At 27.7% G+C, this 16,722-nt stretch overlaps 2 protein-coding genes across 4 annotated transcripts in view; one reads left to right on the top strand and one right to left on the bottom strand.

Annotated features, from left to right (window-relative positions):
* Window positions 1–343: 343 nt before the first annotated feature.
* LOC103579946 (protein unc-13 homolog 4B) overlaps window positions 344–16,722 on the top strand; it is a 35,778-nt gene continuing 19,399 nt past the window's right edge. For 2 of the 3 annotated variants that reach the window (XM_014439631.2, XM_014439630.2), the window contains exon 1: window positions 344–925. In XM_014439631.2, coding sequence (XP_014295117.1) covers window positions 459–925 — 467 coding nt within the window. In that variant the 5' untranslated portion in view covers window positions 344–458. Of the gene's footprint in view, window positions 926–12,225; window positions 12,617–16,722 lie in introns of those variants that run through there. The other variant, XM_008561511.3, reaches the window with a different exon arrangement.
* On the bottom strand, window positions 2,613–4,543 carry LOC103579947 (tryptase). The gene is made up of 4 exons (XM_014439636.1): window positions 4,474–4,543; window positions 4,061–4,253; window positions 3,698–3,983; window positions 2,613–2,929 (listed from the first exon to the last, which is right to left on the bottom strand). The coding sequence occupies exons 1-4, from the start codon at window positions 4,538–4,540 to the stop codon at window positions 2,648–2,650; spliced, it is 828 nt and encodes a 275-aa protein (XP_014295122.1). The 5' UTR covers window positions 4,541–4,543; the 3' UTR covers window positions 2,613–2,647.

Genomic DNA, 16,722 nt, shown 5'->3' with positions numbered 1-16,722 from the left:
GTCACAGAAACATTAACGACTACGTGATTTGATAGCTATCGGTCAATTTCATTGTTTTCATAAGTTATGATATCCACGAATTCATAAAAAAAAAAAATTGTTATTCTACCTTAACAATTTTTTTTTTACTATCGAATTTTTTAAATTATTTAAAAAATGACAAAATTATAATAATGATTATTATTACTGGCATATATAATATTGATTTGTTTATCTTTACGAGAACGATAGTTTGAAGGAAAAGTGGGAAGCCCTTTGTACTGAGAACTGACCCCTACTACATCGGTCACTGACGCCGTAATGAATTTTTTTTCATTCCCCACCCGCGATAGCTCTTTTACTCTATGGTTTAGTCTTTACTGAACAACCACACGAGTTACATTTCCACATCAAAGCCTTTCAAAAAATTTCGATTCTATACAATAGTTAAAGTAATGTGAAAAGTCAATTTTCTAACAATGTCAAAAACAATTAACGCGGATTATACGTTCGTTCGCAAAAAAGCAATAAGACGGAGCCGACTAAAATTTTTAAAAAACGACTCCCACAATGTAAGTCATCGAAGACATGGAAGTATCAATCTTAGTCCTCAGAAAAGGTTGCTGTCAATAATGACGGACACGGAAATTGGAACAGATATCCGCGAGCCAATTTATCGGCATAGAAAAAAATTGAAAAATAGTGAAAAAATATTTATTAAATCGGGCGCTACATCTTCGTTAATTTTACTGACACTGAATAACAAAACGATGTCAATTAAGCCAATGCCATGTGAAAATTTGAAACTGACTGAAAATACTAAAAATCCTAAAATAAAATTAAAGCCACTTGAAAATACATATGGTCTCAAATATTTTGGGTGGTATACAAAACTGAAGCGTGAAATTATAAAAAGCTTCAGAACAAAAGTTTTTCCTGTCAATGGGTAAGTTTAATATGGATAAATTTTTTTTTATGCTGCTTTGTTGTGTTTTTGTTATTGTTATTATTATATTTTGTTGTATAAAAATAAAATACACGTGGTTAAGTTTAAAGACCTCCGGAAATAGCTAGTGGGGACAGGAATCGGTGAATGTAGGGAGGTACAGGTGAGTCATCCGAGTAAACGATAGTCTGAGAGGTAAATTTTATTGTACGTGCAGTTCTTTTAGCCACGTGCGTGTGTAGCCCTGTGGTTGTAAGCCTCGTGTCTGCGTGTCCATCTGCAACCGTGTGAAACCATGTTACCTCTACTTGATATATATATATATATATATACATAACATATACATTTATATATTTGTAATGGACTTCCTCTGAGTGCAACCAACCTGAACACACGAGAGGGCCACACTCTGTGATTTCATTGTCGTATCTTTTGTAACCTGACTTTTGTACCTGTTAATCTTGCGATAGCTTCAGCAAAGATGGAAGCGCATCCGTATTTTGTTAAGCAATCATCTTTATCACTGAACATTCACCTTGATAGTAGTATAAATGTAAATTGATAAATTCTTTTTTTTTTTTTAATATTCATTTTAAGCTTTTATGATAAAAGACACCATCTTAATATTCAAATAGTATATTACGTGACAAGAGAGGAAATAAGATGATTTCAAATGACGATGAGGTTATTACCTGACGTCTAAAATTATATTTCATCCCGTTTCGCGCACTATATTTTTCCTAATACCTGTATTGATACGGGGAGTGTCAATGCCTGGAAACAGTCGAAACAGGATAATTTCGGACAAATAGCGCGCGAATAAATAATGCTGTATTTTAAATATGTAAATTTGAATACTTTAATAAAAAATACAGGGGATTTTTACTAACTCAACATTTTTATTTTTATTTGGACTCATATTATATTTTGAATTTTTTAAATACTACTAGTTTCGTCGGCTATTAAAATAACACACATATTTGGAGGTTTACAATATATACTACACTATTCTTTCTGCTTAACAGGGCAGGAATTTAACCTTTTGATACAGATATTTTGAAAAGTAAAAAGAAAAAAATATCAAATAAAAAGTGGGTGCCCTGGTAGGCCCGAATTCCGGTAAATTACGGTAATTATTGTAATCTACGGTATTTGGAAGAATTACGGGTTTTACGGTAAATTTTGGTATTTTGCGGTGAAATGCGGCGTTTTAGGTAAAATACTATACTTTACGGTAAACCTGCGGTATTTTACAGTAAAGTACTGCACAGTAAAAACTAAAAATAAAAAAGCATACAGTACTTACGGTAAAAATGCCGAAAATTGCCATATTTTACTGTAATTCGCCATAAATTACTGTACAATACTGTTAATTACCGTAAAATACGGCAAATTACGATAATTCACCGTAATTCGGATCTACGAGAGTGACTAAAATATAATAAATAGCATAAATTATTTTCGAATAATACTGCATCGACTAGTGAAAGATCCATTTCAGGTAGTTTACAAGATTTTAAGTAATAAGTAGGACCAAGGAATTGGTGCTTCAAATATATGGTAAAATATATGAAAAACGGTTTAAAATAAATTCCAACAATTATTATCAGCACTAACTTCAGAGCCTCAGTTATAAGCGTTCCAAAATAAAAAGTATTTTAATTTATAAGTACAGATTATAATAATGTATGATATAATAATATTTATTTACTGTAGAATGTATTATGTACTAATTACATACTGTATCCAATCAGTATAAAAAGAAACTTTTTCGTAGACTCCAGGACCGAATCCACACTTAGTTATTCCGAATGAAACTATGCCATATACTGTATCACGATTTGCTAATGGCCCTCCTGAATCTCCTGAGCAAGAATCATAACCATTACTACCAAAGCATATATGATGGTCATTCAATAATACCCTAGAGTAACTAGATATATTGAAACAAGCATTATCAGGTATCTTTATTAACCCAACTATTCGTAATTTCGGTGATGGTTCCTGAAAATAAAATCAAATATTTTAATTAACAAATTCAAAAGCATTATTAAAATGTATGGAAGGAAGGGGGGCAAAGTGGACCCCTTAAGACAAATAATTACAATATCATTAATTTTTATTACGCGTTTACTTCTTTTTATACCCTTGATACTTATTTTTATTTCATTATGCTGCGTCCATTAATATTGAAAAATCGAAAATTAAGGGCAAAGTAGGCCCTTCAAAAAATTTTGAATTTAATATTAAAACAATGGAGAAGACAACAATCAAAGGAAAGGAAAAAGGAAAAAGCAAAACAATCGGTGGATGATACAGCTTGTATTTTTTGTGGCAAATTATACTCAGAATCTTTAGAGCCATGGATTCAATGTTGCCAATGTAAAAATTGGGTCCATGATTCGTGTGACGGTGTTTACAATAAAGTTGTGCGAAGCTGCACGTGTGATATTTGCAAATAACTATATAACAATTGTATTTTAATAATATAAAAAATAATTTTAATAATCTGCTGCGATATAATTTTAAAACGTAAGTTTATTATTTTTAATTTTCTTAATAAATTAGATTTAATGAACAGTTTTGGTGGTCTATTTTAATGCTCATAAGAAATTTCGATAAGCGTATTATTCATCCGAATTTATTGACGTATAGATAATTTTGATAGGCCCACTTTGCTCCCGAATTTTTTGAAGTTTTGAAAATTTTAAGGGACCCACTTTGCCCCACACTCCTATATTTGGTAAGAAGCAATTAAAAATTAAAACTTACGTTAAATTCAGTTAAACCCCATCCAGAAGCCCAAAGATAAGAAGGAATTTCATCATTAAGGGGTAACATAGCCGGTTGGATCGTTGGAGAATATTTAAATTTTCGACTCACTTTTAATAGTGCTATGTCATGCTTTGGTAAATAATCAATCGCTGATGAACCGTTATTCGCAGACTCGTTTTCGGTATTTATCATTTCAATCCTAGACAAATAATAAATTTGCCCTTTGTAATAATATGGAGACCCTGCACGAATATAGTAATGATGTAATGGTTCTTGTGGATCACTGAAAATTGAAATAAATAACATAGTTACAAAAATAATCCATAATAAAGTTAAAAATTTTTATGATAATAAATTTACATGCAGTGTTGAGCAGTTAATACCCAAGATGAGGATACAATACTTCCACCACATATAAAAAAATTTCTGCAGTGAAGTGAAACCATAAATGGTCGAACTTCAATTTTTATTGGGTGTCCCTTAATTATTTTTAAACGTGTATTATTGGACGAATTTATTGGACGAATAAAATTATGTTTTTCTGCAGCGATACCTTTCAAAATATAATTAGATGATAAAAAAAATAGATCAGAAAAAACAATTAATTTTTACGCGACATCAAAAAGTAATCAATTCAAATTTTTTCATTTTTGTAAAAAAAAATTTTAATTTGCTTTGAATACTTTTTAAGGAATGATTCAATTATTCTAAAAGTTTAGTAAAAATTGATTAATTATTCTTTCTGAAAATTTAATTAAGTATATCGTTATTACTTAGAATAAAAAACAAGCACAGTAAGATGAACATCTTAGTCTGGTCAACTGAGAACCGAGAGTACATATGTTTTTTCGTTATCTCTAGATATATTATTTCTCGACAAAGTCGTTGTCAATAATATCAAAAATGTAATAAACTTATAGTTAATATTTCAACGAACACAGAAATTATGAATAATAAAAAATAAAGATAAAGATACTGAGAATTTAAAAACGTCTGGTGAGCGAATCTTTAGATAACTAAATCACTCATTGATCAGTTTTATTAGTCATTAAACAGTTATATCAATCACACACTAGCATTTGTACGGCGACATCAATATAATTTACACAATTTATACATCATGTGACCTTTCAAATGGTTATGAGTTTTTTTTAATGAATAATTTGTCTGGAGAAATTATATAATTAGATATGATTTAATACAATGAGACTTTGTAATTTATAATCAGTTATAAGTTACGGTTGAAAAATGATTCTAAGGTAAATAATTAAATACCATTGTTTCGATGCAAAGAATTAAGCAATCGATTTCATAAAATAATTAACTTTTTAGAAAAATTAAAAAAGTTTTTTCCATACTTGTATCGAAATTTCAAATTCTTACCCTATTTAGAGGAAAGAAAGACGTTTTTTTCTATTATGAGTAAACAAATGATAACAATTAGCGCATGCGCCACACTCGGAAAATTAAGGACGATGACAGTTACTATCAGGATGGTAATATTTACTTCTGCGATAAATTTTGAAATAGTTTGATTTAGAAATGCTTATAGCTCAGGCAGGCCAATAAAGACAGAGGGGGGGGGGTTAGATGAGTATTCAGCTTTCTTAGGTATCTATACTACTTTTTACCATAGTTGTTCCTAAAGCTTAAATTAATTTCTGGCTTAGCTAGAAAATAACTGCGGTTCTCTCTCATGGAAAAGTATTTTTAGGAAAAATTATTGTATTCAAATTTATATTTCATATATTTTCTTTCAACAAGAAACTAATACTTTTCTCCTTAGAAGAGAAAAAAAATTCAATTATGCCATAGACATGTAGTAACAAATTATGAAACTTTAGTTAACTACGAAATCAGATTCTCTTTAGAAACAGAATAATTGTCTGTTCTCAAAAAAAAAAAAAAATTTAAAAGTTAGACAACAGATTGTATTTTAAATGTTGATAATCAAAAAAGAAATATTAAAAAAAATTAGCTCATACATAAAAAAAAAATTTGGTAAAATTTTTATTTTTTCATGTGATTAACAAATTTATTATTTATTCAAAAATGATAAATTAAATTTATGTGCAGATATTTGCTAAGTTTCCAAACAGAATATTACATATTTTAAAATTTATATTTTCTTATTAACGTAATTATATAAGACAACATCATAAAAATTTGAGTAATCAAATGTTCCGTTATTTTCATATATGGATTCTTTAATGCTTGAAAAATCAGTATATTGTTCTCCAGCTTCTCGTCTGTAAATCCGGTTTTGTTGCTCGTCACAGTCTTCATAACTACTATCAACACCATTTACATTTTCAGTAGTGATAGTTCCATAATAACCTTCATTATGATTATGGCTGTGATTATAATCCGTCTGAAAAAATATTTGATCCCAATAAATTAAACCTTATATCGAGAAAAGAAATTGTCTTAGGAAAAAAAAATAACTTCAATTTTTAGTTAATAAATTGTTAATTTCTCAACTCGAAGGAATTGATTTTTGTATAAAGAAAATGCTTAATTTTAATTTTCCATAAATTTCTTTATTTTAAGAAAAAAATATTTGAATTAATGTAGAGTTCTATTGGCTAAAATACACAGTTGAAAAATTTATGTTAAATTTAACACAAATCACATGTCCCAAACGATCCACTCAACTTCTTGTGTTAATTTAACATGTTATACTTGTTTTAAACAATAATACAGGTGTAAAATTCGTAAGATCAGATAACACATTCAAATTTAGTTAAATATATGTTTGATGGTATCGAATAATTGACACAAAATATTCAACCATTGAATTTTATACACAAAAACACAAAATTTTAAACCGTGTAGATTTTATTGCAAATTTACGATAAAATAACTTCTTAGCGTCAAAATGTATTCCGCCACCTCCAAAAAATAACTTGACTTTGGTGTAATTTTGAAAATTAACAATGAAGCAAGTGTAGCAAAACGAAAGCAAGTTTAAGTTCTTTTTTCCATAAATGAAAAACACATTTTAAGATATGAAAACACATTTGGTTTTGACTTACTTTTCACGAAGTCATCTTACATAGTACCGATTTATACCAACCAAGTCAAATTAAAGTCACGTTGTCTTACACGGAGAGAAAATTATAGTAACAGTTACAATATATTATGGGAATGGTTCCCATACTGCATGGTAACTGGTTTTTTTGAAATGTTGATTATAGGAACGGCACCCATATATATTATGGTAACCATTCCTATAATTATGGATATAATTCCCATACGGTATCGGAATAATTCCTATGGAATTATGGTAATGGTTACTATAATATTATGGTAATCGTTACTATAATGTTATGGGAATGGTTACCATAATATTATGGGAATGGTTACTATAATATTATGGGAATGGTTACCATAATATTATGGGAATGGTTACCATAATATTATTGGAATGGTTACCATAATATTATGGGAATAGTTACCATAATATTATGGGAATGGTTACCATAATATTATAGGAACAGTTACCATAATATTATGGGAATGGTCACCATAATATTATAGGAACAGTTACCATAATATTATGGGTATGGTTACCATAATATTTAGAAATTATAATAATTTTTGTTTGTAATAAGCATTTTTTTTGTATATTTAATATTTTTGTGAAACTATATTACAATACAATGGTAACCATTCCCATAATATTATGGTAATAATTCCCATAATATTATGGTAACCATTCCCATAATATTATGGTAACATTTCCCATAATATTATGGTAACTGTTCCTATAATATTATGGTAACCATTCCCATAATATTATAGGAACTGTTACAATGTGGTTATAGGATTGGTTCCTATTTGCTTATGGGAACTATTCCTATGAGTATGGTAATCATTACCATGATTCTTTCACATGCGATATGGGAACTGTTACCATAATGATAGGAATTGTTACCATATTTATGGAAACCTTCCCAAAAAGTATGGGTCTATATCCCATAATCCCTAGTAATCATTACCATAACGGTATGGGATGATATTTCATAAACGTACTAAGAACAGTTCCTTTAATTTTTTCTCCGTGTAGATGTAACTTTTGTTGACAAATTTAAGTCATAATCCATGTCAACGTAACTTTAATTTGACTTAGTTAACTTCAATTTTCAAGTCAAATGAGTCAAACTCGACTTGAATTTGATTTAGTTGACTTCAACTTTTAAGTTGAAACCGTCATATTTAAGTTAAAAAAAAAAGTACGTGTAGCCAAAATGAAGTTAACTACGAGTCAAATGCAAGTCATATAAGTCAAAAAAGTCAAAATCAAGTTATTTTTTGACCCGGGCTCTTCAAAATAGTATCTTAGATCACGAGTATAAGAAATTCCTTACCGGGTTTGAAGGTGAAATATGATTGTTATCTCCACGATACATTAAAGTAACTAATATACTAATGCATTCATAGAATACTGCAGCTAATAAAAAAGTATTAGCAAGTGTAAAAATAGTGCTACTTTTTCTTGAATTTATTTCAGTAAGATGTTTCATCGATATCACCAAATTTTTGACCGATTTTTCATAATAATCAAATCCATGTTTTTTAGCAAATACTTTACCATCACTATTTATAATCATTTTTGTGCTCATACTTGAACTATCAGATTTTGTTTGATTAAGCGCATACATAGGATTCATCATCATATGTATCCATTCATGAATACATCTCATTGTTTGCAAATTGTTTGATAATTCCATTTTTAATCCTCCTGACGCATCAATCAATTTTTTTTCAATACCAGTGTTCATTACATGAATACGATCAATAGTACGCAAGATAATTTTTGATAAACTATTCTTCAATTTTTTAGCTTTGAGACTCTGTGAATTAATACGTGGCTTGAACGCACTCTTCATACCAACTAATTCTTTGAGAATAGTAGAACCTACATCATTATTGATAACCATTTTGCCAATATAATCCATGATATATTTTAAATCCGGTGAATTTATTAATTTATCTCGAACAGGTTTTGAGAAAAGAAAAATAAAACTTTGTGTTAAATTATTTTTTGAACCATTTTCACAAAATGTTATCAAAGATTCATTAATAGACTTAACGATACAGTTGCTGGTGAAATTATTATTTAAATTTTGTTTAAAAGATTTTGACATTCTGACTAAAGATGTGTCAGAAGATTGTTTTGATTTCTGCATAGTACAAATTTCTATTGCTTTGACTTGTTGCAAACAATTATTAAAGTCTTTCTTCATATCTCGTACCAAAATATGACAAACCAGTGCTTGAAAATCACTATAAGGCGGACCATCTACTTTCGGATGATTGGGAATATTTTTTGATAAACGTGAGATTATAATTTTTTTAATAATTTTTAATGAATGTTTTAAAATTTTTGTGACTGATTCTGAAATATTAAACCATTTGTTCGACTCGAAACAATCCAAAGATTTAATAACAAGATTTGATAATAATTCGATTAAAGAAATCCATTTAATTCCAAAAACATTTTCGTTATTAATTACACCACTGAATAACTTTAAATTAGTTGGAACATATCCTTTTGTATGATAATTACTTTTACGATAATGATTATTTATTTTAGTCATTATTTGAGAATGTAAAGGAAATAAATATGCTAACGATAAGTACTGACGTAAAACTTCATCTTTAACTGTTGATGAACGGATGTCATTATTAATTAATTTATAAATTGATGACATAAATTTATTATTAAATCTGAATAGTCCTAAATAGTTTAAGACAGATTGTATTTTTCCGATAAGACTACGTCCTACTATTTGCATTTCAGATTTTAATTTATATGTGGACTTAACATTTTTGCGTAAATTTGGTCCATGTGTATTTTCATCGAAGATTTGTTTCAATCCGTCAATAATTAAGTCTACTTCTTGCAGTTGGTTTAAATTTAAATTTGAATCATTTTTGTGTTTTAGACCATGTATTTCATTCCCCAGTGATCCTTTGAGAGGAATTGCTGTAAAATCAATATATAGAATTAATTAAATGTTTATTATAATTTATATTAAATGAGAGTAATGCTTGGTTTGAGTTGAAGAACGAGAAATCGATAGACGTTTTTTAATCAATTAACGTCAAATTTATATCTGTTAGTAAAATTTATTGTTGGTCAAATTTTATATTCTTAGTTTCAAGAACTAAGTTTTGAATCATTTCCAATTCAAATAATTTTCTAAAAAGTAAATAATTAAATTGGATTCACTAACTATTGTTCTCAGTGGATAAATTTTTATAAATATTGAATTGATTTGTGGAAAAAAAAATTTTGGTAACTTTTATTTAAAAAATATAGTTTAAAATTACTCTATTCAGAAAGTAACATTGAAACACTATTTAAATTTACATCTATTCAATATTCACCGTGATTTATTTTACAAAGTGTTTAGTAATTTATTCTAACTTGAATATTCTAGGCACTAGCTTTATTAGAGAAAAATTATCCTAGATGGGCAGCAACTTATATCATACACTCCGAGTCCAAGAATTGATTCTCTGTTAATACTTTTGATTCTCCCTTATTGTTTTTCACAATTAAAAAATAAAAAGAGCCATCTGGTCTACCCGGAATGGAAAGGTAGATTTCTTATATATGTGAATACAATAAAGCTACAATAGTATAATTAATATTTATTTTGTATGCTTAAACATGAATTTCAAGGAAATGAATGATGCCTTATCATTCTGAAGTTATTAAAGGACTAAGCTACAAAAATATGCTTTTTTAGTCTTTTGTGAAATTTTCGAGATCGTCAAATTGTTAGACAAGATCTTTAAAAAAACAAGTAATATAGGGAAAATTAAAGTTAATCGTACGAATTTTAAGATACTCTTTACAGAATTAAGTTATCATTTTCGATTTAAAAGATATTTCAAGATAAAGCTAGAAAATTAATTTCTTTGAAAATTAAAGAAAATTTTAAACACCTACAAATTTCAAACTAATCTAATTGGGCTCATCTTCGAACTTGATCAAGGTAATCACTCAATAATTAAGTGTATAAAATTTCATTAAGATCCGTTAAGAATTGCGGGCGCTATCGTGATGACAAGGCGCGTTATATCGTATACATATATATTAGGGTGCTTCGTTTCCGGCCAATGAATTTTTTTTCGTTGCTTATTAAGCAAAATATTGTTTTTTAGGCTAGAATAAAAATTCCTGCCAAGTTTGAGCTCTCAATTCCGGTCCTATGTATTTTCCATTCGATTTCAAAGATTTCCCATTTAAAATGCACGTAAATTAAACTACTTTTTTTATTTTCTAATACTCAGCTGCATTTTATGATATCGACGCGGTTTTGGCCGCAAATTATAGGGCATTTAGTGTTCTTCAAAAGTGCCCGTAGTAACTTAGCTGTAATTCCAGCTGTTTCACTGATGTCCGCTGAGGAAGTCATTTTTCGTATCAAATGGACCTTTCTTGGCTTGCAGAACATAAACCAATGAAAGGACACTGAAAATGTTAGTAGGAAATTTGTAGGAAATTTTATTCCCTTCAAAAAAACTTTTAATTCTCTTTACTTAAACGTTACTTTAAGAAAAAATTAAATAGTAAAAATATTCAAAGTATAAGAAATGTTTGTGTATAATTTGAATATATTTTTAAAAATATATACTAAAAAATGATCAATTTTTGATGTTAATACACTGATAGAAGGCTTTCTTAGCATTTAAAAAGATTTCTTAGTATTTAAAAAATAATTTCTTAAGACATAAAATCTTTTCAAATGCTGAAAAATCCTTCTATCAATGTACATAAAATTTAATATATTCAACTTACAAATGAAAAAAAAAATAATCAGTAACACACAATGCATGACGAAGCAAACTGGTTACAAAATGTAACATTCTCCTTTTATAATCATTACATCTTCAAACGTATCTCATCACGTTGCATTTAATCTCATCGAAAACATTTATTGATCATAAATAATAAAAAAATCATAAAAAAAAAGATAAACCAAAATTAATTTCAAATTATCGTGCCAAAACTATAAATCTTTTTTTATTTATTATCTGCGTTATCATGACCATTAAAATTGAATTATGAATATAAATAACAACAATTACAATGACAAATATCTGCATTATTTTCCTCTATTGCCACAATGTATATAGTTGATATTCTCTGAATTTATGAATTGAAAAATCCAATTACGTCAGAGTATAATCTAACTGAATTTAACGCTTGACTCATATCTGCAGTTTAATTTTTTAATAGTATCTGTGTCGGGTAAATAAAATTTTCCATAAATTAATTTTATTTTACAAAAAAAGTGAAAAAATAAAATACTGTTTTAATTTTGGCGCGAATAAATTAGTATTGTATTTAAATTTAAAAAATATAACAATCAAGATAAGAACGAGAAACTTATCATATAGGTAAGAGAAAATCTGTACAATAGACGGGGTGGTGGCGCCATCTGGGACAATAAAGATTGTTCCACTTACTTGGTCGACCAACGTAACGGCATCTACTAGTCTTGGCTCCAGCCAGTAAATACCTGACGGGCGGCATCCTTGGCCCAAAATACTCAATATACATCTGCATTAAATTCAATATATCTATTGCTCCATTCAATTTTTAATTATTAATTCAATTATTATAATATCAATATCTACGAAAGTTATCATTCGCGTGTGTTTTATTTGCTGATAAAGAAATTTTAAGTTTATTTGATAGCGAGAGTTAATAAATTGAGTTTGACAGATTCAGTTATCAACACGCCGGTGTTATAATCAAAATTTATTATTTTTTTGTAATAAAATAATAATATTATAAATATTAAAAATGGATGAAGAAGCAATGTGGAAAGGATTTTATGAAAAAATAGTTAAAGAAAAAGAATCAAATGTTGAAAAAACAGAACATGATCTCAGGTAAAAAATTTAAAATCTATAATTTTATTTAAAAATTTAAATTACAATTTTACAAATTACAAATTACAATTAAAATTTTAAATTACATATACTTAATTAGATTTTTATTTTTTAATTAAATACTAAAATTTTAATGTAAAATAATATTAAGTTGTCAAGTTGTATATTCAACTATGACATCAATTAATGAGTAATATTATGATCGACTAAAAAAATCATATTAGTAATTGTACAGTATCATTTAGTTGGAAATATATAAGATAAAAGCAGACTGATAAATTTTATATACATCGTAGTCAAGCGGCTTTAAATGTGATATAAATAAGCGCGCCGAAACGTCAAACCAAAATGCTTAGAAAGTAACTTAGTCGTTACTATTCTGATCCATTGAGTCACACATATATGCAAAAAAAAAAAAAGAAAGGCTTAACATATGTGATGTCTGTTATTTTATCATGTGTAAATATGTATATGTATATGTTAGGCATGGTTTAAAAGAGACTGTAAATTGTCTCTCAGAATACTTAGAGATTGGCGTGTGAAGGTTGAATAATGAATCATTGCATCAGTCATCACTTTTACATACCGTACCAAATATAACGTAACTTAACTATGATACAATAGGTATAAGGAAGTTGATTCTCTGTAAGAAATTATTTAAAAGTTTATACGTTACTCTATCGGTAAGTGTAGTTTGTTTCGATAACTAAGATCGATATGTGTACGAATGTATAAAAGAAGAGTGGGGCAAGATGAGGCACCATATACTTGATAAGGGGGTAGATAAAATAAGACTCCACTTTGTTACAAATTTTTTTTTTATTTCATTTTTTTTCAGAGGGGTTTTAATTATTTCTCTATCACACTCAGGTCGATGAACGGTACTATCCTTGTTGCACTTGCGCAGCAAATGGAAAATTTGTCCACGTTTTTCTGGTAAACGAATAACCATTTTTTATAAATGAAAACATGGATTGCTACACGGAGAAAAAAAAACAGTAATATTTCCTATGTTGGCATAGTAACTATTCCTATGGGCACATGTAAACATAGGGAAATTCCCTATAAAAATATAGGAAAAAGTACTATATTACATAAGAACTTTTCCTATAAAACATAGGAAAAGTTCCTATGTTAACATAGGAATAATTCCTATATTACATATCATTTTTTCCTATGGTAACATAGTGAAATTTCCTATGTTACCACAGTAATTTTCCCTTTGTAGCAAAGGAATTTTTCCGTTGTGAAACATAGCAATTTTTCCTATGTTAACATAGGAATTATTCCTATGTTTCACATTGGAAAAATTCCTATGCGAACATAGGAAATTTTACTATGTTACCATAGGAAAAAATACTATGTACCATAGAAATTATTCCTATGTTAACATAGGAAAAATTCTTGTGTTACAAAAATTATAAAAGGATGAGATTTGTTTTTCTTATATGTAAAAAAATTTTAGGTGGCCATTTTGCCCTAGTGGTCCATTTGGCCTCAGTGGCCTATTTTGCCTCAGTGATCCATTTTGCCCTTTCCCCGCCCCAAATACTTTTCATGTTAAAAAGTTTGGGGGACCCATTTTGCCCCCACTTCCCCTACACGTAAGGAAATAAGTAAATTATATTTTTTTTTACTTTTTTAGACATAAGAATTGTTCCTATGTTAACATAGTAGAATTTCCTATATGCACATAGGGAAATTTACTATGTAGCATAGGAAAATTTACTATGCTAACATGGGAATAATTCCTATGTAACATAGGAAAATTTACTATGTTAACATAGGAGTAATTCCTATGTAACAAAGAAATTATTCCTATGTTGCATATTAAATTTCCCTATGCTACATAGTAAATTTTCCTATGCTGCATGGTATATTTTCCTATGTTTACAGAAGGAAATTCATTATGTCAACATAGGAATAATTCCTATGTTGTATAGGAATTATTCCTATGTTAACATAGTAAATTACCCTATGTCCGCATAGTAAAAATTCCTATGCGAACATAGGAAATATTACTATGTAACATAGGAAAATTACCTGTTTTTTTTTTCTCCGTGTAGATTATATAATGCATCGAGCCTCGTTCTTAATTTTACGTTTACAGGATTTTTTGAAAGAAGAGATCACTATTTTAAAATCTAACCCAGAACTTTGAAGTTTTTTTTTTCGATTTTTTTTTTACGAACATTAGTAATAATTTTTTGTTTTTAAGTTTAGTAGTAGACACGAAAAAAAATTTTTTTCGGTCAATATTATAAGATGGTTGCACTACTTTGGGGATGAACTTGTATAATATTTTTTTTTAAAAGATTGTATAGGCAATAATTTACAAAAATAAAAATTTCTTTTGCTGAAAAATGGTTTCCCTTCTTGCCCCACTCTCAATAACTAAACGTATTTATACATTTATGTTGTTATAAAATTGATAAGAATTAAAAGTTTTAAAATAATATATATTGGGTTATTCATTAATAAAATTTAATTACTAATTGCCTCGAGATATGTTGAAAAACATATTAATTATGCCTTCTGATAATTACGATCCAAGTATTTGTAGATCAATGTCAAGACTACTGACTGATTACGTGAGCGTCTTAAAATATTTACTTTGTTTTAAAAGATACGTTTCTAAAACTTATTATTTTTTTTTTTATTTATTCACTAATTCAAGAATAAAATATTAATAAAATGATTTTAAAAAGTTATTGTTTTATAAATAACTGTTTCAAATTTTGAACTAATAATCTAAATTTGGTGTAATTCGACTAAATTAATTTTTTTTTTTTTACTTTAAAAATTAACATTAATGACACAATAAAAAAAAATAATTTATATTTCATGAGGTTAACTGAGAACTAATTTTTTAATCATCAGTTACCTATGTGCTGATCTCCGTATCCCGTACAAAAAAAGTATATATCCGGGTAAATCTAATCATATGTCGCATGTATGAGACACATATATTCAATTGTGCCCGGATATATCCCGAATATATACTTTTTTCGTACGAGATAAATCTATTTAGATCAAATTTTGGATTAAAAAAGATCTACAAAAATTAACAGAATTCTAAAGTGTGAAAAAATTATCAACAAAAAAAATATCAATTTAGTCTAATCAACAAACATTTTTGTATTAAAAATGCTATTCGTCATTTTAATTATATTCTGCTTTCTCAATTTAAAAAATCATTCTTGAATAAATTAATATAACTCTAGCATAAAAAAACAAAAAATTATCGATTAAGTATTGCACTTTTAGTTTGAAAATATTTGAATTTGAATCTAATTTTTATGATCGCTCCAAATTTTTTGATTCATTCACTCACATTAAATTATCTCTAGACTTTTTCGATTACACTAAAATCGGTCAAATTTTATATTAACACAAAGACAATTTATTAAAGAATAATTTCAAACCAATATTAAGTCGATTAATTATTCCATTAATTAAATATAAATTATTTTAATCCCAGTGACACGAGTCGTCAATTGTCCTGTATGAAACTTAGTAAACCAAATAGCTCTCGATAGGAACAATCAATCGGCCTAAAATTTTTTTTATTATTTTTGTATTTTTGATCACAAGAACCCTTTTGAAAATTACTGTCTAAATCCTTTTAGTTTAATTGTAATTAATTAGAAACGTAAAACGGATTAATTACGAAAAGTTTAGCGGCCATCTTTATTTTTACTATTGTTATTATTACAAGAGTAATTTTTTTTTCTTTTTTTCTCACCATCAACTACTGGTAGCAGCACTAGCGTAAAACAGTAGGTTTGAAAAAAAAGCGACATCTACAACAAAAATGCGGGATATTTAGAAAAAAAATTAAAAAAAAAAAAATTAAACTGGAATCAAGAAATAAAAAAATCAAATTAATGATTCAAAAGTTGAATAAAAATTCATAATAAAAAAAAAAAAAATAAACGTAATGATTAAAAATAAAATGAGCGATTGAGGTGTGTAATTTTGGATTTTCTAACATTTTTTTTTTTTTTTAATAAGACATATTATTCTAAAGAATAGTATGTCTTATTATTAAAATCAAGACGTAAATAAAATGTCCTAAAAAATCTTTGATTTGAGACAAAATATTA

This window comes from Microplitis demolitor, chromosome 5 (assembly GCF_026212275.2).
Source record: "Microplitis demolitor isolate Queensland-Clemson2020A chromosome 5, iyMicDemo2.1a, whole genome shotgun sequence".
NCBI classification, from domain to species: domain Eukaryota; kingdom Metazoa; phylum Arthropoda; class Insecta; order Hymenoptera; family Braconidae; genus Microplitis; species Microplitis demolitor.
This window is presented reverse-complemented; position numbering and strand designations above follow the sequence as displayed.

Coding starts and splice junctions, on each gene's coding strand:
- LOC103579947 (XM_014439636.1), bottom strand. CDS start 4,540: ATGTACTCTCGGTTCTCAGTTGACCAGACTAAGATGTTCATCTTACTG. Junction 4,254..4,473: donor GTGCTTGTTTTTTATTCTAA/GTAATAACGATA, acceptor ATATTTTGAAAG/GTATCGCTGCAGAAAAACAT. Junction 2,930..3,697: donor GGGGTTTAACTGAATTTAAC/GTAAGTTTTAAT, acceptor TTTTATTTTCAG/GAACCATCACCGAAATTACG.